We start from the raw sequence: 25,724 nt of genomic DNA, 5'->3' as shown, positions 1-25,724 counted from the left end.
TGAGTATCCGCAATTTTCGTATCCGCAAAGTAGTTTGTTTGTCATATCTTTATCCTGCATTCGGGAAAGCGGACTTGAGCGCTATGCATCGGTGTACCGAGTAGGCTACGCCTTTCGACTTACACCTGACCCACGCTGCAGCCGACGGCAATATCTGTTTTCGGTTGTCTACTCTACTTATGACTGAAATTTGGTAGCCTACTACCCATTACTCGAAATCGATGACTGAGTAGAGACAATTATCGTAAAGTTTTTTTCCCAGAGAAACAACAGCAAGTGCGGGTGACTGGAGTCGAACATGCATCAGGCTCTCGACTGCGAGCCCAGTTCGCACGATTAGTCTCCGTGCATACTGCATAGGCTATATCTGTGCGGTGCAGGAGAGTCCAATCCAACCGGCGAACTACTCGTCCCGCCATAACTTCACAAGTGACCAGTAAAACAATAGGCCTAGATGAAACTCTGTAGCCTACATTGTTGGTTAATTCATGCTAGATTGGACAGTGGCAACTATTTTTGTAGCCTATCGTATCTGAAATGAAAAAATTATAATTTTTGTAAGGTGGCAATTGACGAGGAGACAGTATACTGAAAGGTTTGGGTGTTCATTAGAACAATTTCGTTTCTAGCCCTAGTTGCAACGAAACCTTCAGTTTCTTATACAGCGTCTTAGGCGGCATGTTTCGCGCCAAAGATTTTTGCCTTTCAGCACGATTTAAAATCGAAAAATTATTTCAAGATTACCCCCCACTCCAATTGGTGAGGGGTAATCAGCCCTCCGGCCCCCCTCTAACGGAGCCCATGGAAATATGCAAGTTGTAGCCCAGGTTATATAGGCTACACTGTACAAGTTGACTGGGAGACAACAAAACGATCATACTGTCTACTTCGTTTCTAGCACTAGTTGCAACGTTCATCCGATGAAAGTAAAAGCAACCACAAACAGGTTGATTTATTGGTTCACTGACGTTTCGCGCACCATAACAATGCGCATCCTCAGAGCGAATAACATACAAAATAATATATACAAAGTTATGTAGCTTACTGCAGTGCGGTTGAAGGCAAGATTAAAATAATCCTTTAAAATAATATGTGTTTCATTTTTTTCTTGCCTTCAACCGCACTGCAGTAGGCTATATAACTTTGTATGTTAGGCCTATTCGCTCTGAGGATGCGCGGAACGTCAGTGAAGCAATGAATCAATCTGTTTGTTATTGCTTTCACACGATGAACGTTGCAACTGGTGCTAGAAACGAAGTAGACAGTAGGCTATGGTCGATTCGTTGTCTCCCAGTCAACTTGTAGCCTAACAGTGTAGCCCAGGGATGTCCAACCTGCGATTTTTGTGCGCCCGCTAATCATTTTCACTCCAAGTATTATTTTAAACTTCATGGAGAAAAAGAAACAAAATGTGAACTTTATAGAATGATTTTTCTTTCTTAGTTGACCTCACAGAAGTGCTAGCTGAGCTCAATTTGCATTTACAAGAGAAAGGTCAGTTATGTAGTTCAATGTTCGAGTGAATAAGTAACTTTACCAGGAAATTAAAACTTTTCCTAGCACAACTGAAAGCTGGCGAAATTGTACATTTTCGTAGTCTATCTGAAAGAGCTCAAGACAGATCTGTAAACTATGAAAAGTATGCTAAGTTATGTGAAGATTTGCTTGAAGAATTTACAGTCAGATTTTCTGACTTCAAAAAGATTGAATTAAAATTATTCAATGACCCAGTTTCATTTCAGTGTGATAAAGCGCTACTCGAATTCCAACTTGAACTGCGAAGTCGAGAAAGTTTGAAAACTTTCCACAGAGAACACACTCTTCCTTTATCTTATAAAGAATTACATTCATGTAATGAATTTATTAAATTAGTTAATTTGTCCAGAAAATTATTGTTTATGTGGGGCAGCACATATTGTTGCGAGCAGTTATTTTTATCCATGAAAAACTGTAGAAAGAAACCGACAAACACTTATCAAACATCCTTAAGAATCAAGACAACGTCCTTTAATGCAAATGATGATAACCTTTTAGCTGGAAAACAATGTCAAAAATTTCATTGACTTTGTATTGTAGAAATAAATTTTTCTTTCTATGTGTGTGTTATTTGTTCCTATTTTCAAAAATGAAATTAGTGGTTTTTAATTGTTTCTTTATGTAGCCTACCTATCTTTCTTGAAATTTAATAGGTCCTGCGGCCCATTGATTTATTTCAAATGACAATGCGGCCCACTATAATAAAAGGTTAGACATCCCTGGTGTAGCCTATATAACTTATATAACCTAGGCTACAACATGCATATTTCATGGGCTCCGTTAGAGGGGCGCCGGAGGGGTAATTATACCCCCTCACCAATTGGAGTGGGGGGTAATCTTGAAATAATTTTTCGATTTTAAATCGTGCTGAAAGGCAAAAATCTTCGGCGCGAAACATGTCGCTAAGACGCTGTATAAGAAACTGAAGCTTTCAGTAAAGCGAAAGGGGTCTGGGAGAGGGGGGCGACCTCTCAGAAATATTTGTGATGCGATAATCCAATAAGCCCCCTGTCGATGTCAAAACATCGTTTCCGCCCCTGCTTAAATTACCCCCCACTCTCAAAAAGTGTCCGGAGTCCTTGCATATTTCGAACATGTACTGTTCCTGGCAAATAAACCATTGATTGATTGTGCCACAACTTTGTTTGGCCATAGCCTTATGAGTGTAAAAATACGAGTGGAACAACAGATGTTAATATTTTTTTTTCTGTTTTTTTTCATGTAATTCCATAATCCACATGGATGTGTAATATGTGTGCATACTGCTTATCTGAAGCGAATACATAAAGTATTATTTATTTGCATCAGACATAGTTTTCCGTAGAGTAGCCTACTTTGGACCCGGGGTGATTTTAAGCATAGCTGCAGGAAATGAGACTGCAAGTGACACTTCTCACGCGAGCTATGCTGACGTCATCATTATCCAACGTCGTGATTACCTGTTCGTAGCCTACTGTACTGGTCACTTCTTAGATGCACCTTGCACATTTGACAAGTTTAAAATAAACCACGTTTAAATAAACTATCTCCTTTTGTTAACATGGTGTCAATTGCTTCACAATTCCTATCTCATACTTCACAGGTGGCTGATCACAAAATTTAAGAAAAACAAATTTAACCGAAGTCGGACTTGCAAACATAGTGAACTCGAACTCAAATATAAATTTATTAAGTTTTCAGCAATGATTAAAGCGCAAGATTCTCACCGTAAAAGTGTTTTATAAGGGAGATGCATCTACATTCTACAACAATCAAGACATTACTTCATAATTAACATATCATTCTAAAAAAAAACACTAGTGTGGAGTTAGCCTACTTGCGTTTGCATGCTGGTAGGCTAGTGACCCACAACAAAGTAATCAGCTCTATTGCATTTGATAAAATCAAGTTAGTAAACAGATAGCCGGCTACAAACTGTGCATTGCAATAAAATCCAGCATTGGTTATTTCAATTGTCGTTGCATCAGGCTTGCAGCGGTAAAATAAAAAGAATGCCGATTTTGCCAACACCACTCGGAATTTCAGCTCGTAAAATCACGTTTATGAACATCTTCAGCGCAGATAATTTCTGACTAATCCACAATTCCGTTTTCATTGTGAGGCAGCGCATCCGGTTCCATGCCGAATCTTTTCATCTCCACGGCCATTTGGAATAAGTAGTGGTAGCATTCCGCTCTAAACCAAATTTGTTTTACAAAGTTACAAAGTGTACAAAGTTGTTTTACAAGAAACTTTACGATAATTGCCTCTACCCAGTGATCGATTTCGAGTAATGGGTAGTACCAAATTTAAGTCATAAGTAAAGTAGACAACCGGAAACAGACATTGCCGTCGGCTGCAGCGTGGGTCAGGTGTACGTCGGAAGGCGTACACCGATGCATAGCGCTCAAGTCCGCTTTCCCGCAATGCAGGATAAAGATAAACAAACAAACAAACAAACAAGTTGCACATGATTTCCACAAAATAACAGGGAAGAGGATATTGGGACATCCGAATAGAACATGAAAAAAACAAAAGAAGAATAAGACAGATAAAGTCGGACTGCATGAAGCTGCGATGGACAGGAGTGAGGACAATCGCGTTGCAAGGGAAGAATTGGGTACGGTACTCCCATTAGTGGGGACAAAATCGAATTGGGATATGGACGAATAAAAACTTCTAAACTTGGTGTGATTGCAACAGTAAAGTTATGTACGCAGTAATTCCATTAACCCCAAATCGTATATCAAAATCTGATACAAAACAAGACTTACTGTGCCTTTGCTTTTTGCCAGGTGTTTCCCCATATATTGCAACAGCAAAGTTATGTACACAGTAATTCCATTAACCCCAAATCGTATATCAAAATCTAACACAAAACAAGACTTACTGTGCCTTTGCTTTTTGCCAGGTGTTTCCCCATATATATACACCATGTCGACGAACCAGTACAGCATTAGAATCGGGATATAAGTCCATTGCCAGTCGCATACGGTTGGTTAAATCAGGTTCATAAAGGACATTTTCAACAATTGGTACCACTATAGTATCATCATACCTTGAAATGCACATAATTAACATTATAACAAGTAGGCTACTCATAACGCATCTTGTAATTTCAACGGCTCCAGACGTTAAATTAATGTAAAAATGACGGATTTTTCTGTATAGGTTAGCACTTAAATCCTATCTACAATTAGACTGCAACAACACATGAAAATGAAACGTGTTTCGACTCCAAAACCAAAAGAGTGACTTAATTCATCCGTTCCTTAAAGATCTTTTTAAAAGGGCTTCCGTAGCTGTAAAAATCAAATGTCATAGGGTTAGCATGCAGATCTTTGACTACCTCGAAATTAACAAATAGTTTTTTTTCAACATGCATTAGTGTGACCACTAACCAGGAGAGATAATGGTGACGTAAAATAAACAAATATTCAAGAAAAATGCTTCTGGATTAAAATGATACCACTCAAACTTTACAAAATCAACAGAAATTAAACGTCTGCGTCGTCTTCTTGAAACAATATAAATTAACTAGACTTTTTCGCAGCACTTTGCTCTCAGCTTGACTAAGTATCATTTAACGTCACATCTCATAAGGTTTTAGATTAGGTCAGACTAGTTAGAAGAGCTTGTCGACTGGAAAAATGTTGTGTATCACAACTGCGCGGCTCTGATGAAAGAGTATCAGGAAAATCAAGAGCGAAGCTTAACATAGCCTACGCAACGTATCAAGGAATCACGATGTTTTAAAAAGGTGCTACCAGATGTTCTTTCCAGCCCAAAATTACTTCAAACAGCTGAAAATTTCAAAAACTGACCAAATTAATCTGGAGTGACTTTTTCACACCAACCATGCATTAGCACGTATGCAATGACTCGTAAAATACTGTGGTACAGTATTAGTAAATTTAGGTTACTTAACTTATACAACTTACAAACGAATTAAATTGGACTATATTTATGGTTTAAGGCAGGGGTCACCAACCTTTTTTGCATGCGGGCCACTTTGGCACTAAGGAGAGCTGTGGCGGGGGCCGCGAGAATAAAAATTTAGGTAGGTTGACTCTTATGCTAGAAAAGAACGCATTTTGTATCCAGTATCCAGCGTTACATGTTGTTAATATTTATCTTAGAATACCGTAGCAAATTTAGTCGAACAACGCTACTGCCAGGCCAAGCTCCTTTAAATGACACTTTTGACTTCTTTAACAATGTCTGATAAACGAGACCTCTTGTTTTGCTTAGCGAGGCGAGCGGTTTCATCAAAATATTCATCTCCAAGCAAGAGTGGTTTTGTCACTTCGCTTCACAAAATATATCTTGCAATTAACAGTTTCAGTAAACAAGGAAATGTTTGACACATCGCAATACAGGCAACAATAGTGACATGCAAACATATCAGCGAAAAATAGGCTCCAATAACAAGGAGAAAGAAACCAGACTCCATGAAACAAACGCTTGTGGAAATCACCGAAAAAACGTTTCTATTGTAACTCATGAACAGTGTTCCCTATAAAAAAGCAATGAGTTGGTTTTTCACCCTTTTTGTGAGAGTCTATAAAACCGTCTTTCTTTGATTATACAACTATTTATTATGGCAACTTTCGTAATGGCGTTTTACGTTGTACTCTTTTGTACATTGTACTCTTTTGTACGTTGTACAGGAATTGACCAAATTAAAAAACAGTCCTAACGAAGTATATAAGTTTATGAAGGTTATAAAGCGGGATGGGAAAGATGTAGATGGTGGATGATGTATTAGAGGAAGGGATGGAAAACTTGGTTTCAGTGAGAAAGATCGTGGAAGAATTTGGAAAGAACATATTGAGATGATAATGAACGAAGAAAATGATTGGGATCTAAATGTGGAAGCCGACGTGGTAGCAGGTCCATTAAAGAGAGTTACTCGAGAGGAGGTGACGCAAGCAATGCAGAAAATAAAATCGGGGAAGGCTCCTGGACTATCTGAAGTCACTGTGGAAATGATGCGCGCAAGTGGAGAGACAGGATTGAAAGCAATGCAGGAAATCAGTCAACGTGTGTTAGATGGAAAAGGAATGCCAAATGAATGGAAGATGAGTGTGGTGATACCCATCTTCAAGGGAAAGGGTGATGCAATGGATTGTGGGTCATATAGGGGAATAAAACTGTTGGAGCATGCAATGAAGGTAGTGGAAAGGGTGCTGGAGAATAGAATAAGATCTGTGGTGAAGCTGGACGAGATGCAGTGTGGATTTATGCCTGGGAAGGGAACGACAGATGCTATTTTTATTTTGAGAAGGTTGCAAGAGGAATATCGAGACAAGGGTAAGAACTTGTACATGTGTTTCGTGGACATGGAAAAGGCGTTTGATAGAGTTCCAAGAAGAGTGATGGCATGGGCAATAAGAAAAAAAGTAATGCCAGAAGCTCTCGTGCAAGCCGTAATGGGTCTTTACGACGGTGCAAGGACGAAAGTTCGCGTTGGATCTGCCCTCTCAGACGAGTTTTCGGTGAAGGTGGGTGTACACCAGGGTTCTGTCCTCTCTCCTCTAATCTTTGCCATTGTGATTGATGTAATTACCGAATGTGTAAGAGAAGATTCATTAATGGAAATACTGTACGCCGATGATTTGGTTTTATTGAGTGACACAATGGAAGGTCTGAGAGGGAAATTTGAGAAGTGGAAGGAATCGTTTGAATGTAAAGGTATGCGTGTGAACATCAAAAAGACAAAGGTCGTAATAAGCGGAACGGAAGGGGAAATCACAATGAGCAAAACTGACCCATGTGGCGTTTGCGGAAGAAGAGTGATGGCAAATTCTGTTACATGTACGAAATGCAAGAAATGGGTGCATGGAAGATGTGCAAAGATGAAGAGAGTGACATGCAGATCTGGAGATGGTTTTGAATGTGAAAGATGCAAGAAGATTGAGGAAGGAATGATTGGTCCTGTTGAAAAGCTGAATGACGAAGTTGAATCAGTAAATGCCTTTTGCTATCTACGAGATAGATTGAATGCCAGTGGTGGTTGTGAAGCGACAGTGACTGCAAGAGCAGGTTTGGTTGGGTGAAATTTAGAGAGTGTCGAGAGTTGTTATGTGGTAGAAGATTTCCGTTGAAAATGAGAGGAAGAATTTATACTAGTTGTGTGAGATCTGCAATGCTGTACGGAAGTGAGACATGGTGCTTACGGGAAAACGAATTGGCGATTTTAAGAAGAACTGAGAGAGCGATGCTGAGAGCAATGTGTGGTGTAAAGCTGATGGACAAAAGGAATACCGAAGAACTTCTGAGCTTGCTTGGGTTGAATGAGAGTGTTGATAAGTTGGCGAAAGTGAATGGAGTGAGGTGGTATGGGCAATGGGCATGTTTTGAGAAGGGATGAAGATGATGTTTTGAGAAGAGCGCTGGAGTTGCGAGTGGAGGGTCGTAGAAAACAAGGAAGACCAAAGAAAACGTAGAAAAAGCAAGTTGAGGAAGAAAGTAGCAAAGTGGGCTTGACAAGAGAGGACGCGCTAGACAAATCGATGTGGAGGCAGGGTGTGAAGACGATTGGGGCACTTCGAGGTGAATCCGGCCACCCTCGGTAACGGGGACATCACCGGATTAAAACTGGACTACTACTACACTCTTTCTGCTTTACTTTTGTTAGAAAAAAATGCAATCATTTGTCCAATTTTCATAAAAACTTCTGCCTTCTTCAGTTAATTTACGCTTCCTACTGTTAGATTGCAACATTTTACTGCGGGTCTGCGCAACAGTAGCCTAACTATTCAACTCAACAACACCCGCGTGACCCGCTCTACGTGCGCCCGAGATTTCCAAATAAATCAAAACGATTATAACGCAACAAGGAGTTTTCGTCCATGTGTTTCAATTGCCTGGAAGCATACTAATTCCACTTTGTACGCGTTTTAATCAACCACTGGGACAGTGTGCCTGGACATCGCATTGGAATAACTTTAAGCGACCCCCAGCTAGAACTACAATCTGAATGGTCGGTCGGTGGAATCGTATGCAAAGCGAAAATATGCTTCCCAGGAAGTGTGTTTTGCCTTCATCCTCTTTAACTCCTTAAGAGAAGTATTTTTGGTTATGCTTGTACGCTGATACCTTCCGCGGGCCGCGTCCAACAGCGTGGCGGGCCGCATGCGGCCCGCCAGTTGGTGACCCCTAGTTTAAGGCAAAGATAGACTTTGCATTTTTACATATTGTGAATGAAATGCTTGGTAGACTTCATTAGCAAATTAATGAGTTGATAAAAGTCGCCTATCGCGCAATCGTCTGCAGATGTTGAATCAATGTGAAATGACAGATTTTGCTGTCTGGGACGGCGTGTCAGCGAGCGAGAACGGGTGGTGTGGGCAACCGAGCGACGTTTTAAAATTGCAAGTAGCCTACCAATTTTTCGATCTTGTCATATGGCTTAACACTGTACATCTGCTTTAAGATAATGCAGTATCCCAGAAAGCACGTCTGCAGACGTTCGCTCAATGTAAAAATGACTGACTTTGCTGTTTGGGATATTTACTTGTATGATTCGTTGGTCATTCCTTTTTTAATTCCTTTGATCATTTCCATGTGTGATATGCGAAATTCGCGACCTTTAAACAGCAATGAAGCAAGAACAGCATTTCTCTCATGACTGTGAATAACCGCACCTGTAAAAGAACATGAATTGACAATCAGAAAAAGCAACTGATGATAAACCTTTTTTTCTCGTTTATATCAGTGCAGAGTTCAAAGAATTTTCTCAAGGCAAAGAGTGTATTCTGACAGTGTTTCTCAACCGGGGCCAAGCAGCCAGTAGTTGGACAACTCGGCATGCGACAACTTGGCAAGTGCTTCAACTCAACAGTTACATTTCAGCTAATACCAAGTCAGAAAATGAGATTTACGAGATTTACATGCTCATGTCGGACGTGCTTGGTCATCGCTTGTCAAACTCATTTTGCTGACTTGTGACATGCCAGGTTATGGCTTGCTCAGTTGTTACCTCTTCAGTTTCACCATTTACCAACTTCAGCAACTTGCTGAAATGTTGCTAACTCAGTTGTCACTTGCTCAGTTGTCGTTTGCTCAGTTCTCAACACCGGCTCTCCTGGGCCACATCGAAACGGGCTTTTGCCTGAGGATGGGTTTCTTTTATGTTGGGTTTTCTTTCTCCATCCTATTATTATTATTATGACTGCTCAGTGCTCATCCACATCAATATTGGAACTGGCAAATTCAATCCACAACACTTTTCATTAGGCTGTCATTCGTTACTACGTGTGTGCTTCTTTCTGTTTTTGTTTTATTTTTTGACATTCGTTTTTTGGGTTTTGTGGCCGTGCTAACTACTGATATAGCCTACTACATGATTTTCCATTCAGGCGCGTTTGAAACATTTCAAGGTTTTGCCACCTTTTCCCGTTCATTAACGGGCTGTTAGGTCTATATCAATTTTTGTAGTTAGTATCTTTTTCGTCCCGGACGCGTTAATGACGAAAAATAAAATGATTGATTGATTGAGTTCACAACTGCTGACTTGTAGGAGACTCTAAACGGTCTACCAGGAAAAGAACAATGAGTTTATGAAGACGCCAGTTAAGATGTAGCCTACATTGTACAATAAACAACGTTCCATTAACAATGTCATATTAAAATGTTATGACACCGTGGAGGCTCAGAGTAAGGACACTGTAAAAAAATGCATCATTTCGTTGATAAAATCGAGACAGATAAACCAATGTCATGTCATTAGCAATTCACTAATACTCGACTTGGCTGCTGGACATGAATCAAGACGAAGACATTAAAACGAAGAAATTAAACAAACTATTACCTGCATTCCGCTTTGTATAAGCGTTCATAAATAACGGGGCACATTGTGACAGTTTCAACGGTCCGGGAGGAGCATTGATAACTTTACCATGTTTATTGCATTCAAATATATCTTCAGGCTGTATCATCTCTTTTTGTACTCCGGATGGAGCAATATAAATTTTGTCGCTTGAAACAAAAATATTTTCATGTGGAGTGGGAAATGTTAAGTTGTTAACTTGAACAACTAAACTTTAAAACATGTGACAAGCTTTTTTTATAACCACAAACTATTTGATAAAAACTGTACATCGCCAACTAAAAAGCAAAATGCGTCACTTTCAAAACACCAAGTATATAACTAAAAGGTTCAGTATTCTACTGTAGTAGCTGCAGACTGCAGACGTGCTGCAGACGTAACCACCCACAAAAATGCAAAATTTTCAGCAAAATGAAAATTTTCATAAGCTGTGAGGAAGCTGAAGGAATAGTTCAAATGACTTCAATTTTGTTTTTTAGGTTATTTAGATATATCTAAACAATATTGTATCTACCCAAACTAAAAATATTTTTGAAAAAAATTGCGTTTTTGACCCCATTTTTCGATTTTTGGGCCCCATGATGAGGCTGAGGACAATTTTTTACGAATCTCAAATTTTGTCATGATTGTTTTCTCACTCATTGGCACCATTTCTCCACTACCCCGAGAGAATTAAAAAAAAAGTTCAAAAACGAGCCACCCTATTAGACACGTGCCCAACCGGGCAAATTGAATCTTTTACAGAAATATCACCCTATTCGCATTGATTTAACGCCAGTAGACGTCAAACTATTGTAAGCATCTACTCCTTATTGCGCCTCACTTTCCGTTATCTCGTCCATCTGATACATCATCTGATGATACCGATTCTGACTAGTTCTTTATCAAACAGACTTTGTATTGCTCGCAGTATCCCAATTGTGCCGAATTTATATTAGCTAATACGCAAATCGAGGCAATCTTCTCGCAGGAGCTATTAATTTGTTACCGGTACCTGGTTGAGCAATTAACGTTATTTTATGATAATTCAACGTCGCTAGATGTCGAATTAATGTAAAACAAACGTAAATTTCTTATTGGACATTGTTGTTATGCTACATAACCAGCTGGAAAAATTAAATCGATTTGTGCTGACTCGAACGTTGAATCAACCCAAAATTAAAATTAACTCGGTCTGAACTTGGGGCTTAAGAGTCTCATTGATACTGGGCCCAAGTTATCCTCTCAACGGTTGATAGTACAGTACATCACTCTTATCAAGCAGTGAAGCGATAACCAGGAAACTTCTATAGAAATTGCGTTATGGCATTGCTTACGGTCCTTTAAAAAGGTTCATTTAATTAAGAGTAAACATTAGGGTGACCCAAAAAAAACTAAATTTTGATTTTTAAACTTTTTCTTGTTTAGACCTCTGCATTATAGTCCTAAATGACACCTTGCCAAGTTTTGTTGAGATTGGTCCACATTTGACGCCCTAGCAGTGGGCCGGTACCCCCCGCCGGGTCAAAATCGGCCAATCTGGCTGTATCTCAGCAACCGATAGGCCTAGAATGCTCAAACTTGGCTTTGAAGAAGCAGAATGCATGGTTTCCTATCTAACTTCCAGAGGGTTTTGGGGTCTACACCAATTAGTTTATGAAAAAAATGCAAAAAACACATTTTTAACCAAATGTGGACCCCATAAACGTGTAATGTTAAACTTTTAGTTCAATATACAACACTAATTGACTAATGACACAAAATTTAAAATACAAGCAACTTTTGTTTAATCATAGACAAGCTTTATTGCTTTACCACTTAACTTTTAACCACTGACCACTGCAACTACCCATTAAATAATTCAAGACAGTTTTTTTTTCATTTTTTGTATTAGTTTACCACTTAACATTTCTTAAAAATGATTTTGTGGTTGTGTCCAGCTTTTTGGTAGACAATGACTTCTTGGCCATATCTCGAAGTTTGGATTGGTAAGCATGAGTGACTTTGACTGCTTTGTCCAACTCTTTCTCACTACTTGGGGCAGAAGCCCTTTCCTCAACATCAGTGACCATGCCCAAAACTCTCTCCACAACATGATTTGTAGCAGGCATGTTCTGTGGCACAGCTTTGAACGATGAAAACTCCTCCATATGGTGCCAGGATCTGGGACTTTCATGAGTCAGACATTCAAACTTGGGAAAAATTCTGATGAGTTCAAAAGAGTCTGGTCCGATCAAGTCCAGCAAGCGAGTGGAGTTTAGAAATGCATTTGAACTAAGTCCTTACCAATAACGGCTCTCTCAGAACTTGATCGAAATGTTTGCATCTTTTGCCACATTTAGACCTGGGTGGATACTGGATATGCTCGCACGATCACTTGTAAAAGCAAACACAACGTGGCACTCATTGAGGTACCACAGGTGCAGGTTGAGTTTCGTGCGTGCAGTAACAGCCATTTCAAGGAAAAGGTCCAGGTAGCCTATGTTGATTCTTTTAGAGGTGAGCTGAATGGCATTTTTGAAAGTGTTCCACATTTCCAAGTCATACGCTGCAGCATTTGTCAAACTTGGGGATGTAAACCAATATTTAACATAAAAAAGTGTTAAAAAAGCAGCCAGTGAATATATATTCCCAAGGCCACAATCTTTTGTAAAAGCTGGATTTTCTGATAACTGCTGCTTGAACAAGGCAATTTGAATGGTATAAATGATCTTCGCCATCATACGTGCTAAACACACTTGGAGCCTTGAACGTATAATATTGTATCCACGCCGGAATGTACCACCAAGAAAAAGAATGGACAATTTAGCCAACTTTTTGTAATCTTCTCGTATGTTTATTCCATTTTGAAGCCAACTGAACAAGAAATCTAGAACTGATTCTTTAATTCTATTCAATTTTCTGTTGTTCGTTTGGAAAGTTTCATAAACTTAAACATAATATATTGTTCACCCAAACTTCTGCAAAGCTTTTAAATACAGCTTCATGTGGTGATTCTGTGTCACCGTAGACCACTGAAGCTGCTCCACCACAAACAAGCTCCATGATATGATGCCTGCAGGCTAGTTGAAGGATACTGTGTCCTATATGGCTTTGAAATTGAACGGTGACGCCACTTTTCTAACCACTGTTTACTGCAGTTGTGTCAAAAACCAGACCCAAGACTATTTTTATGTTGAAATTGACAGCATTCAGTGCTTCAATCACGTTTCTTGTTTCATTCTTTGATCCATTTGGCTGTCGTGTTTATCACATCAACCAACACTTCTGCCTCATTATTTAAACATTTCAGTACCACTGCAAGAACTGGCTTCTTCCAGTATGTTCACGCTTTTTTATGTTAAATATTAGTTTACATCCCTAAGTTTGACAAATGCTGAAGTGAATGACTAAGAAATGTGGAACGGTCTTACAAATGCCATTCCTAAAAGAAACAACATAGGCTACCTGGACCTTTTCCTTGAAATGGCTGTTGGTGCTCGCACAAAACTCAACCTGCACCTGTGGTACCTCATTGAGCGCCACATTGCGTTTGCTTTTGCAAGTGATTGTGTGAGCATATCCTCCAAGGTCCGAATGTGGCAAAAGATGCAAACATTTCGATCAAGTTCTGAGAGAGCCGTTACTGGAAAGGGCTTGGTTCAAATGCATACTATTCAAAACTCCACTCGCTTGCTGGACTTGATCGGACCAGACTCTTTTGAACTCATTAGAGTTTTTCCCAAGTTTGAATGTCTGGCTCATAAAATCCCAGATCTTGGCACCATATGGAGGAGTTTTCATCGTTCAAAGCTGTGCCACAGAACATGCCTGCTACAAATCATGTTGTGGAGAGAGTTTTGGGCATGGTCACTGATGTTGAGGAAAGGGCTTCTGCCCCAAGTAGTGAGAAAGAATTGGACAAAGCAATCAAAGTCACTCATGCTTACCAATCCAAACTTCGAGATATGGCCAAGAAGTCATTGTCTACCAAAAAGCTGGACACAACCACAAAATCATTTTTAAGAAATGTTAAGTGGTAAACTAATACAAAAAATGAAAAAAAAACTGTCTTGAATTATTTAATGGGTAGTTGCAGTGGTCAGTGGTTGAAAGTTAAGTGGTAAACCGAAGTGCAAAAGCAATAAAGCTTGTCTATGATTAAACAAAAGTTGCTTGTATTTTAAATTTTGTGTCATTAGTCAATTAGTATTGTATACTAAACTAAAAGTTGAACATTACACGTTTATGGGGTGCACATTTGGTCAAAAATGTGTTTTTTGCATTATTTTCATAAACTAAATGGTTTAGACCCCAAAACCCTCTGGAAGTTAGATAGGAAACCATGCATTCTGCTTCTTCAAAGCCAAGTTTGAGCATTCTAGGCCTACCGGTTGCTGAGATACAGCCAGATTGGCCGATTTTGACCCGGCGGGGGGTACCGGCCCACTGCTAGGGCGTCAAATGTTGACCAATCTCAACAAAACTCGGCAAGGTGTCATTTAGGACTACAATGCAGAGGTCTAAACAAGAAAAAGCTTAAAAATCAAAATTTAGTTTTTTTTGGGTCACCCTAGTAAACATTTGGATAAATTTCAAATTTGGCTGTAGTTTCTACCCACCTGATGTACTATTGTTTATAAGATATCAGAGTTGAAAATAAACCCGAGTTTTTTGGGTGTTATTTAAAAAAGATGCAAAAAAGGTAGATTCATGCTTATTTCACCTCAAATACTACTTTTTACCAATGAAGTGCCTCTCAATCACAGTGCATGCTGGCATAACTCAATAAAATAATGCACTAGGGCTCAAGGCTGTTTAACTACAAGAGGCCTTCTTGCATTTTATAAATGAGTTTTAGTGTAGTACAAAGTAGCATTATTCGATTTTTGTGTTCAGAAATATCCACTGTGTTTTCAATTTATCCTTGGAAATTTCCTTCACAATCACATCCTTAAGTCCTAATTTGAAGTTTGTTGTAAGTACCTTGTAGTAATTTGGTTCATTTTTTCAATTTTCTGATAAAAATTGGACAAACATGATGCTCTGGGTTTTTCATGTTTTTTTTTGGGTTTTTTTTTAAGTGTTTTTTTTTTTAAACCCACTGGGTGTTTTTTGGGTTGGGTAAAATACCGACAACCCTGTAAGATATTGAAGATTTTTATTGACTTTCTTGAACCCATTTTTAACCTTACATGTACATTTAAGACCAATGTCACAGTCAACAGATGTAATTGGCCTAGTGTATTCTTGCATTACTACATTACTACAACACCACAATGAAACATAAAATTACATTTATCCAAGGTAATGAACTTTACCACAGCCATACACATAGTCGGCACACACACCTCCGGCTCCGGAGCCAGTACCACTCCCGGCAAAAAGTGGCCGGAGCTGGAACCGGAGGTTGTTCTATCACTAGACTTTACGAGAAATAGCACCTAATTGACCGGGTACCGCACCACAGTGAGCCACACTTAGTTGGGAGGCACCTAACTGTCCGCACCTAAAATACGTGCTACGGCAAATGAAGGATCAGGGTTAGTGATAAAATGTTATGGTCAGTGTTTAATAACATCTTATTTTTATTGCTTAAGTTATGAGGGATAGATAATGCGAGTCTGCTACTATTCGGTGAGTCCGATTCGGTGAGAGCCTTTTTCGGTGAGAGCCTTTTTCGATGAGAGCCTTTTTCGGTGAGAGCCTTTTTCGGTGAGAGCCCTATTCGGTGATTTTTTTGAATTTTTTTTTGAAAATTATCGGGTACCGTAGCCTAATTAAAACCCCAAACCCCCTAACCTCAAACCCAAAAACCAAAACCCCAAAAACCCAAACCCCCAAAAAACCCCAAAACTCCCCAAAAACCTCAACCCCCCAAAAACCCCAACCCCCCAAAAACCCCCAACCCCCAAAACCCCAACCCTCAACCCCCAAACCCCTAACCCCTATAACGGCAATGATAATTAGGCTACGGCGCGCAATAATTTAAAAAAAAACTTACCCAATAGGGCTCCCACCGAAAAAGGCTCTCACCGAATAGGGAACTCACCGAATCGGGCCATTTCGAGATAATGCAGCAGTACAGTTCACGCTATGGAAGCACTGATATACCTTTGATAAACACTACTATCAAATAAACATGAAAACACTAATAATATCAAAAAAATTAATTCCTAATGATCTAAATCATCTTACTTGTGTTTTATTGACATGCCTCCGCCAGTCCCAGTTGCCCAACCCAGCTCGTACATAAGCTTGCACAGTTTGGCAATAAGAATGCTAGGGTGTTCCGAGAACTGCAATTCAGACTGCATAGAGTGTTCCTCCTTGATGTTGGTGCATTCACTACCAGTACTCTCATTACTCGAATTTGTTAAACAAATTTGAAGCTCCCTTTCATCTTTTGCAGGTATAGAATACGATGAAATCCAACCAGATCCTTCAGAGTCAAGCACTATCTCTTCATTTACCTGAAAATAAATTTAAATGAAACACACAAGAAGAATTAATTCACTGAAATAGCAATCTTAACCGAAGTGATGAAGGTAGTATATATACTATAGTGATATCGTATAATGTATCACGTATGATACCCAAATTTACATTCATCAAATGCTGGCATCTGCACAACAATCTACAGTAATCTCTTGGCAAAATTTATTGAAAAATCGATTTCTCTATAACAATAGCCTCTTCAGATTGTTCAAATAAATTGTAGAGATAAAATTTTTGCAACATGTAAGGGGGAAAATAAAACGTAGATTGCTGTCTAGACCGAATAAAAGCTGTTGGAGTTCTGTTTACAAACAGATTAAATCTTAGGAGCTGGAACGCCTGGTTAATCTAATCAATGTGATTTATAGCACTGAAGAAGACAATATAGTTTTCGAAACATTGCTGTTAAGTTTAGAATCTACATTTTGGGCTCTTCATTTTTGATTAGATTAAATCTTTCATTGAAAGTTTGATAGTTTGTTGAGAGGCATGTTTTAAGACTTAAAACTCTAAGGACTGCAAATGCAAGATTTATATAAAAAATCCAAACCCTAATAAACTTTTAAATTTTCAACTGGTGTCATTGTTTTCTAGTTCTTGGGTCATTCCAGCCCAACTCAACCAGTGCTTCCATGGGTACCGTCTCAGATTTTGCTCAAAATTGCATCAAATGTACCCCTATGGGAGCAATGAAAAATCCCCAAGTTTCAGATGAAAATTCCAAGCAGCTTAGATTTTACGGCCGTTTAAACTTTAAGGGCCTCATCCCTTTTTCGTAACAGTGGACCGCGGCGTTCATTTTCAATGGTTTTTGAAGGCACATATCTTCATTTCTATGCATGCAATATGCCTGAAAATTGGTATTATGGGTATTTCTGGGCTGCTCTTTCAGAATCTGCTGTCATAATTGGACTAGGATGTGTTGATAAAAAGTTACAGGCATCTCAAAACTGGATTTTTGTTGGTCAAAATGTAAATTTTTCACATTTTGACCATCAGCTGTGAGTCCCCCTCTTGGCCAACATCACTAAATTTGTGTAATTTAGGCAATAAGCATTGTGTAGAAGCAATAGAAGCAAAATGTCTTGATACAAACATGAAATAATGGTTTTAAAGGCTACTGAAAATGGTCACCACTTAAAAAATACCCCTCGGGCCCCCTTTTCCGGGGGGGTAGATAACCATGTAGATGGTACCCCAGAGTGATGAAACTTTCACTACTTAAAGATACATGTCTTGGCTATGCCTGATATAAATTAGAAGATCTCAACTTAACTCCTTCTTATATTACTCAGCTATTGAAAAGAAGCAGTTTTCCTGTACTCGGCCTGTACATTTTTAGGGTCATTCCATATCAAAACAGCCAATATGAAGATATCTTGTATATGAAACCTCTCAGATTTTGCTGAAAAGTTGTCATACTATGCTTTAGGCTACCAAACGAAAGAATCCTAAGTTTTAGATCAATTTGAATTTCGAGCGCTATCCTCATTTTTGACTTGGGGGGGGGGGGCAGCAAATAGCAATTTCAGCCATTTTCAGAGCCCTATAACTTTTATTGTAATTGTGGTAGAAGACTAAAAATTGCTGTGCTAGTTCATTATAAACTATACTACACAATTAAATAGTAGAAAACAACATCTCTTGATGCATAAATGTTAGGTGGGTCATCAAAATCCTGCTTTTTTGCCTCGTTTAAGTGCTTTTTTCAATTTTCAAATGCTTGTGCTACCCAAACCAATCAAAATATTTCTCTAAAACCTAATTGTTTGTAATATTAAGAAACTTTTCTTCTGCCAACTTGAATTTGGGAGTTGTGGTGCCATTAACAGAGATGTTATGGGGGTTCGAAAACCCTATCAGGCAGAAATGGCCCTTTTTTACCCCTATGTTTAGAGCCCCAAATGACCACGTGGGCATTTTATGTACATGCTGAAAGTTATACCAGACAAACACATACATTTATTCTTTCATTTCATGAAATAAAATCTTTGGTTACCAAACTCCTTCATTATAAATTTTATGTCTTTAAAATGTAACATTTTGGTAATTTTTGGCAAATAATCTCAAGTCCGTAATGTAGGTCAGAGAAAATTCAACAATAATTTATCATGAAGACAGTGAAAATAATTAGGTACTGTGCTTACTGATCATAAACATAATGCTGACACTGTTTACCATTAATATATATATGTTCAAAATGATGCTTTTTTATCTAAATTTTATCTCTACATCATAGCTTATTGATAGCAGGTGGGTACTTTTTCATGGGTGAGAAGGGGTGAAAGCATCATTTTGAACATAATTTAATGGTAAACAATGTCAGCATTCCAATGTTTATGATCAGTAAGCATAGTACCTAATTATTCTCACTGTCTTCATGATAAATTATTGTTGAATTTTCTCTGACCTACATTACGGACTTCAGATTATTTGCCAAAAATTACCAAAATGTTACATTTTGAAGACATAAAATTTATAGTTAAGGAGTTTGATAACACTGGTCTACACGATTTTTGCTCTGTGAACTTTGAAAACTGATTTAGAGTAATTTTGGGGTGCTGAATCCGAATATGACCTCAGATTTATGCTATCACGTCAGGTTTGTGAGATATGATAACAGCATATTGTTACTTTTGTCAAAAGTGGAAGATTTGACGTTGCGTTTATTGCACATACACATTGTGCAAGATCCAGAAATCCAGGCCATGTGGTGCATAAGTAGCTGAAATACACCTACCAATTATAATTTTGATACCAATTTGTTTTCTAAGCAACATTATTAACAAGGCAGTAATAACAAGCTAAAAGGGAGGCTATAAGTGTAACTGACCCCCTCCCCCCGTCAATGTTTTGCATGAAACCACAAAGATTTAAGCAAGCCTATGGCAATGCTTGTTCAGTAACCATATTTAGGCTGTTTTGGCCTGTCTAACACTAACCTTTCGTTACAGCACTGCATATGTTGGTGGTAAACCCAACGCCAAATCTTCCACTTTTGACGAAAGTAGCAATTTGTTGTTATCATATTTCACAAACCTGACGTGATAGGATAAACTTGAGGTCAGATTCGGATTCAGCACCCCAAAATTACTCTAAATCAGTCTTCAAAGTTCATGGAGCAAAAAAAAATTCTTTTTTGTAGACCAGTGTAATCAAAGATTTTATTTCATGAAATGAAAGAATAAATGTATGTGTTTGTCTGGTATAGCTTTCAGTATGACTATAAAATGCCCATGTGGTCATTTGGGGCTCTAAACATAGGGGTAAAAAAGGGCCATTTCTGCCTGATAGGGTTTTCAAACCCCCATAACATTTCTGTTAATGGCACCACAACTCTCAAATTCAAGTTGGCAGAAGAAAAGTTTCCCAATATTACAAATAATTAAGTTTTAGAGAAATATTTTGATTGGTTTGGGTAGTACAAGCATTTGAAAATTGAAAAAAGCACTTAAACGAGGCAAAAAAGCAGGATTTTGATGACCCACCTAACACTTATGCATCAAGAGATGTTGTTTTCTACTATTTAATTGTGTAGTATAGTTTATGATGAACTAGCACAGCAATTTTTAGTCTTCTACTACAATTACAATAAAAGTTATAGGGCTCTGAAAATGGCTGAAATTGCTATTCGCTACCCCCCTCCAAGTCAAAAATGAGGGTAACGCCTGAAATTCAAATTGATCTAAAACTTAGGATTCTTTTGTTTGGTAGCCTAAAGCATAGTATGCATAAAGCATAGTATAAAGCATAAAGCATAGTATGACAACTTTTCAGCAAAATCTGAGAGGTACCATATACAAGATATCTTCATATTGGCTGTTTTGATATGAAATGACCCTAAAAATGTACAGGCCAAGTACAGGAAAACTGCTTCTTTTCAATAGCTGAGTAATATAAGAAGGAGTTAAGTTGAGATCTTCTAATTTATATCAGGCATAGCCAAGACATGTATCTTTAAGTAGTGAAAGTTTCATCACTCTGGGGTACCATCTACATGGTTATCCACCCCCCCGGAAAAGGGGGCCCGAGGGGTATTTTTTAAGTGGTGACCATTTTCAGTAGCTTTTAAAACCATTATTTCATGTTTGTTTTGAGACATTTTGCTTCTACACAATGCTTATTGCCTAAATTACACAAATTTAGTGATGTTGGCCAAGAGGGGGACTCACAGCTGATGGTCAAAATGTGAAAAATTTACATTTTGACCAACAAAAATCCAGTTTTGAGATGCCTGTAACTTTTTATCTACACATCCTAGTCCAGTTATGACAGCAGATTCTGTAAGAGCAGCCCAGAAATACCCATAATACCAATTTTCAGGCATATTGCATGCACAGAAATGAAGATATGTGCCTTCAAAAACCATTGAAAATGAACGCGGCGGTCCAATGTTACGAAAAAGGGATGAGGCCCTTAAAGTTTAAACGGCCGTAAAATCTAAGCTGCTTGGAATTTTCATCTGAAACTTGGGGATTTTTCATTGCTCCCATAGAGGTACATTTGGTGCAATTTTGAGCAAAATCTGAGACGGTGCCCATGGAACTTTTATTAATGTTGGTTGAGTTGGGCTGGAATGACGGGAGCAAGTCTTTTAGGCGCTGACAGTTAGGCGCTGGTCTAATAGGCGCGCACACTGTGGCGTCTGGATATTTAGGTGCGGAGCAATGTGGCGCCCGGTCATTTAAGTGCTATTCCTAGTAAAGTCTGTAGATTGTATCAGCTTGGCAGAAAATTATATCATGGCTGCCGAGTGTGAAGCTGCTTAAACCGGCAATGCTTTTCACACAAAATGTTATATTGAACAGAAAAATATATTGTTGTTTTATTGATTTATTATTGTTTTGTTTGTTGTTAGTCCAAGTTTGCGTTGGTGAAAGCTTTATCAATAAATTATTGAAGCTTCCGAACATTATTGAGTTTATTTTTAGTTAACTCTTTCGCGACCACGGACGTATGCACACGCCTTGGGATTTTTGCCATGATGACCAAGGAAGTAGCCCTACGTCCAAGGTTAAAAGGTAGCTTATTTCAAGCAAAAAAATGTAAATGATGGCAGATCCATAGTCTTTGCCTGTCCTTTTTTGGCTAATTAAAAAAAAAAATATTTTGGCGGTGCAGTTATCAGATGAGGACTTCTTAAAGATGGGGACGCAGTGTTTTTTTTTTTCACTCATTGGAATTGGCAGTCAAAACTGACTAGGCAACCCCTTACTTTGGAATTTCTCGATGAAAAAGACTGTAGGCTAAATTACGTAAACTTTTTGCTTAAAATTATAATATAACGTTTTGTGTGAAAAAGCAATGCCGGTGTAAGCAGCTTCACTCACTGAAGCCATGACCAACAACGCACACGCATTAACAAAACAATATATTTTCCTGTTCAATATAATATTTTGTGTGAAAAGCATTGCCCTACGCCCCTCCCTGCCAAGCTGATACAATCTACAAACTTCACTACGAATAGCACTTTTAAAATGACCGGGCGCCACAGTGCTCCGCACCTAAATATCCAGACGCCACAGTGTGCGCGCCTATTAGACCAGCGCCTAACTGTCAGCGCCTAAAAGACGTGGACCCGGAATGACCCTCTTGGCAATAATTGCAGATCCTTACCTGAAAATCACTTTCTATTGCAGATAAGGGTACACGAGGAACAGCTACACGTTTATCTGATTTTTTTCTTTTTGATCTTTTTCGTTCAATCTGGTAATTAATAACACTGGTCAATAATCTTTCTTGTTTTCTTTTTAATTTTTTTTGCTAGATTCAATGTACAATTTTAATTGTTGATTTCAAACGTAAGAATAAATTTCATTCTGCATGTCTCCACTTTTCACGCAATCTTTGATTGCGCATGTACATTGTACAAGTTTTAAAACTTGCATCTAATGCATTTAAGAGCGTTTGGTAACTGCTTTACTGCTTAATGAGAAAGGTGTAGCAACAATCTGCAGCACGGTTGGAACATTAATTATTATGAAGTAGATACTACTAAGGATGGAAGCTCCGGCCTCCAGCTAAGATGTTGTCGCCAGTGCATCACTAATCACTATAGACCACAGAAGCAGGCACCTTGCAATGCGGTTGTCACCAAATGCTATTTTTACTTTTTATGGAAATGAAATTGATAAAATTTGTTAAAAAATATGCCTGATTGATCCAAACTATTAATTCCTATTCTTTAATAACTCACTGTCAATGCATGGTTATGATCGCTTAGATCACTCATCTCAACGATGCGCAGAGCTTTTCCATCTGAAGTTGACTTTATTTTGATGGCAAATGGGCAGCCTTGGATTAAACTTCTAAAAAACATTATTTTAACACTACAAATGTCTCTCATCAAAAATAAAAAGGTATCTACTTTTGCAGAAGAATTTTCAGTGCTGATTTTGAGTGTGAGGAGCACAATGTAAAATGCACTATTGCACATTACATGATTTCACCAACAGTTTCTATTTTTGAAACATTTGAAAATTCTTCTGGTTTAAAAAGTCACGGAAAAACCAATGTCTACAATTACATCAATACGTAATTGACAATATTACATTATTATTACACGAAACAACATTGTCTCATACAGCCAACCAAATTATCAATAATAATTAATTTTACAAAACATTTTGAAAGAGAAATTTGCTTCAGCTTGCTTTGCTTTTCATAAGCAAGCTTAGTTTTGGCCATTCCTGCAGCACAGCACAGGGTTCAATGAGTCTGTGTTTCGCCAATTGTTTTACAGTATACAGTGCCGGAAAAAAAAAATTACATGCACAATTTGTACATTGTACAATCGGCACAAGTTTTTAGCTTGCTGTTCCCACCAAAAGCATTGCGTCACAAAAACGCTTAGGTAGTTACATCATAACCTACTGTCTGGCTACACTTCACAGCAAAGCCATAGCTCTGCGTGCCAAGTGTTGCTTTACAGATTTGTGAATAGTAAGGTCGGTGAAATCGTGCAATGTTTTTTATTTTCTCAAAGTTTCAAGGCCTTGCAAAACTTATTCAAAAACTAAAATGGGTCGAAAGAAGCTGCAAATGGAAGACAAATCTCATGCATTGACTTTGTTAGAGAAGGGAGATTCTGTGATTGCTGTAGCCAGAGATATCGGGATCTCAAGAAGACAATTTATCAATTCCAATTAAGTTAAAAAAGTCAGTAAGTGTAAAGTTTTTTTGTCGTCACTGTAAGTGCATTGCATTGCAATTTAGAATTTCCATAGCAATCGTCTTTAATTTAATCATCCCCGTCAGTCGCACTTTTCATTTGAACTAGTGAAACATGTTGCTGTATTTCCACACATTCTTCAGTCTTCATCTATTATGTGGCTTACTTGCAAATTCACCATAACCATCCCTACCATAAACAAATATGTCGCATAAGTGTCACTTCACATACTTCAAGCATGTGTGACAAGACAACCATAGCCTCACAAGCTATGAATATCTTTTTCATAACTATAGAACAGGCCAAGGTGACAGTTTTTAAGTACCAACGCCAACCTATTTAAGTACCAAGTCCGCCCCAATAGCTCAGTTGGTTAGCGTGTCACTTCTAGAGTGAAGAAGCTTCAAGATCAAGCGGCACTGGTTCGACTTTCAGAGTGTGCGCTTGAGCAACACACGTTAAGGACTGCTCTCCATTCAATGGCATCTAATGGATGAAATAATTCCCAGGCAACAAGACTTCAACAATCGAAAACTTCACTGTGTCAATCTCAGTGACCAGGCCTGCGTCAGTGATTCAAAGCCTCTACAAGTATGCAAAACTGCCAGGACTGGATTAAGCTCTGCAAGAGGCTTTCTCTGTTCGAGGATAAAGATTCAATCAATCAATCTATGGCAATTTGATGGGATTTGTTCATTGCATCCTTACCTTCGATTTGGTCTTATGCCTTGACTGCGTGACTTCCCTGATCTTCCCCCATGCCTACAAGCATACTTAATGGCATCATACTTCAGCTTTTCATTCCAGGTTTTTGTAGACATTGGAGACATAATTTTTCTTGCCCTTTCAATTGTGTTGGAATTTCGCACATATAGGTTTACACAGTTTTCCTTTTCCCATTGGCTAATTGCAGAATAAAGTGTCTCAAAGTCATAGTACAATGCTCCTGTAGTAACCATGCTGCTTATATAAATCACTGTTTAATCAGAAAGCCAGAATGTGGCCACTTGCAAAAAACAGTTAGTCAAATAGCAACTTTTGTTCTAAATTTTGCCTAAATATAGTATCATTCTCTGATGTAACAAGATAAAATAGTATTATAAAAACTATATTGTGAATGTTAGTCTAAGGTTAAATCTAGCAAAACTCTTTAATATTCATACAGTATATTGAAAACAAATTTATTATTTCAAAAAATTAATTAAGTTTGTTGTCAAAAAACTGTTCAGATTTTACATTTCATAACTTGTTTTGTCATTTCTGCAATGATCACAAACTATAGAGCAAATATTTCAAACTAAAAGTACGGTAAGTCAAGTCATTTACATTCGATTTTCTCTAGAAGTGCGACTGCGACTAGAAGTTCGAACTAAAACTGTCAGAATTCATCTAGGATTACCTGGCAACTCTGGACTCCCATTCACCCAAAGGTACCATAGTAGGGCTTTCAAAATTTTATCAGAGGCCCTATCTAGAGGCCAAAATGCCGCAAGGCCCGAATGCTACCTACAAGGCATAAATGATGCAGCAAGACCTGATTGACGCAAGGTCTAACTGCCGTAAGGCATGAATGAGGCGAGACTTGGCTATTTTTTACTAAAACTCATATCTACACAATAAATACTATTATTACTACAAAAAGTGCTCAATGCTAAGCAGAGCGAATTAAACCAAATATAATTATATTAGTCTCTAAACCCTTGACAGCCTGTTCCACTTAAATTCCTAAAAAGGAGGATCATCAGTTGA

At 38.3% G+C, this 25,724-nt stretch overlaps 1 protein-coding gene across 1 annotated transcript; it reads right to left on the bottom strand.

Moving 5' to 3' along the window:
* Window positions 1-3,183: 3,183 nt before the first annotated feature.
* Window positions 3,184-25,041, bottom strand: LOC145771807 (methylthioribulose-1-phosphate dehydratase-like). Its single transcript, XM_082583537.1, has 8 exons — window positions 24,684-25,041; window positions 23,001-23,112; window positions 22,421-22,510; window positions 16,505-16,779; window positions 10,331-10,497; window positions 9,035-9,164; window positions 4,406-4,573; window positions 3,184-3,711 (listed from the first exon to the last, which is right to left on the bottom strand). The coding sequence occupies exons 1-8, from the start codon at window positions 24,932-24,934 to the stop codon at window positions 3,609-3,611; spliced, it is 1,296 nt and encodes a 431-aa protein (XP_082439663.1). The 5' UTR covers window positions 24,935-25,041; the 3' UTR covers window positions 3,184-3,608.
* Window positions 25,042-25,724: the final 683 nt, after the last annotated feature.

Source organism: Aplidium turbinatum, chromosome 6, assembly GCF_918807975.1.
Source record: "Aplidium turbinatum chromosome 6, kaAplTurb1.1, whole genome shotgun sequence".
In the NCBI taxonomy this organism is placed as follows: Eukaryota; Metazoa; Chordata; class Ascidiacea; order Aplousobranchia; family Polyclinidae; genus Aplidium; species Aplidium turbinatum.
Note: the sequence above shows the minus strand (reverse complement) of the source record. Positions and strands in the feature narration are given on the sequence as shown.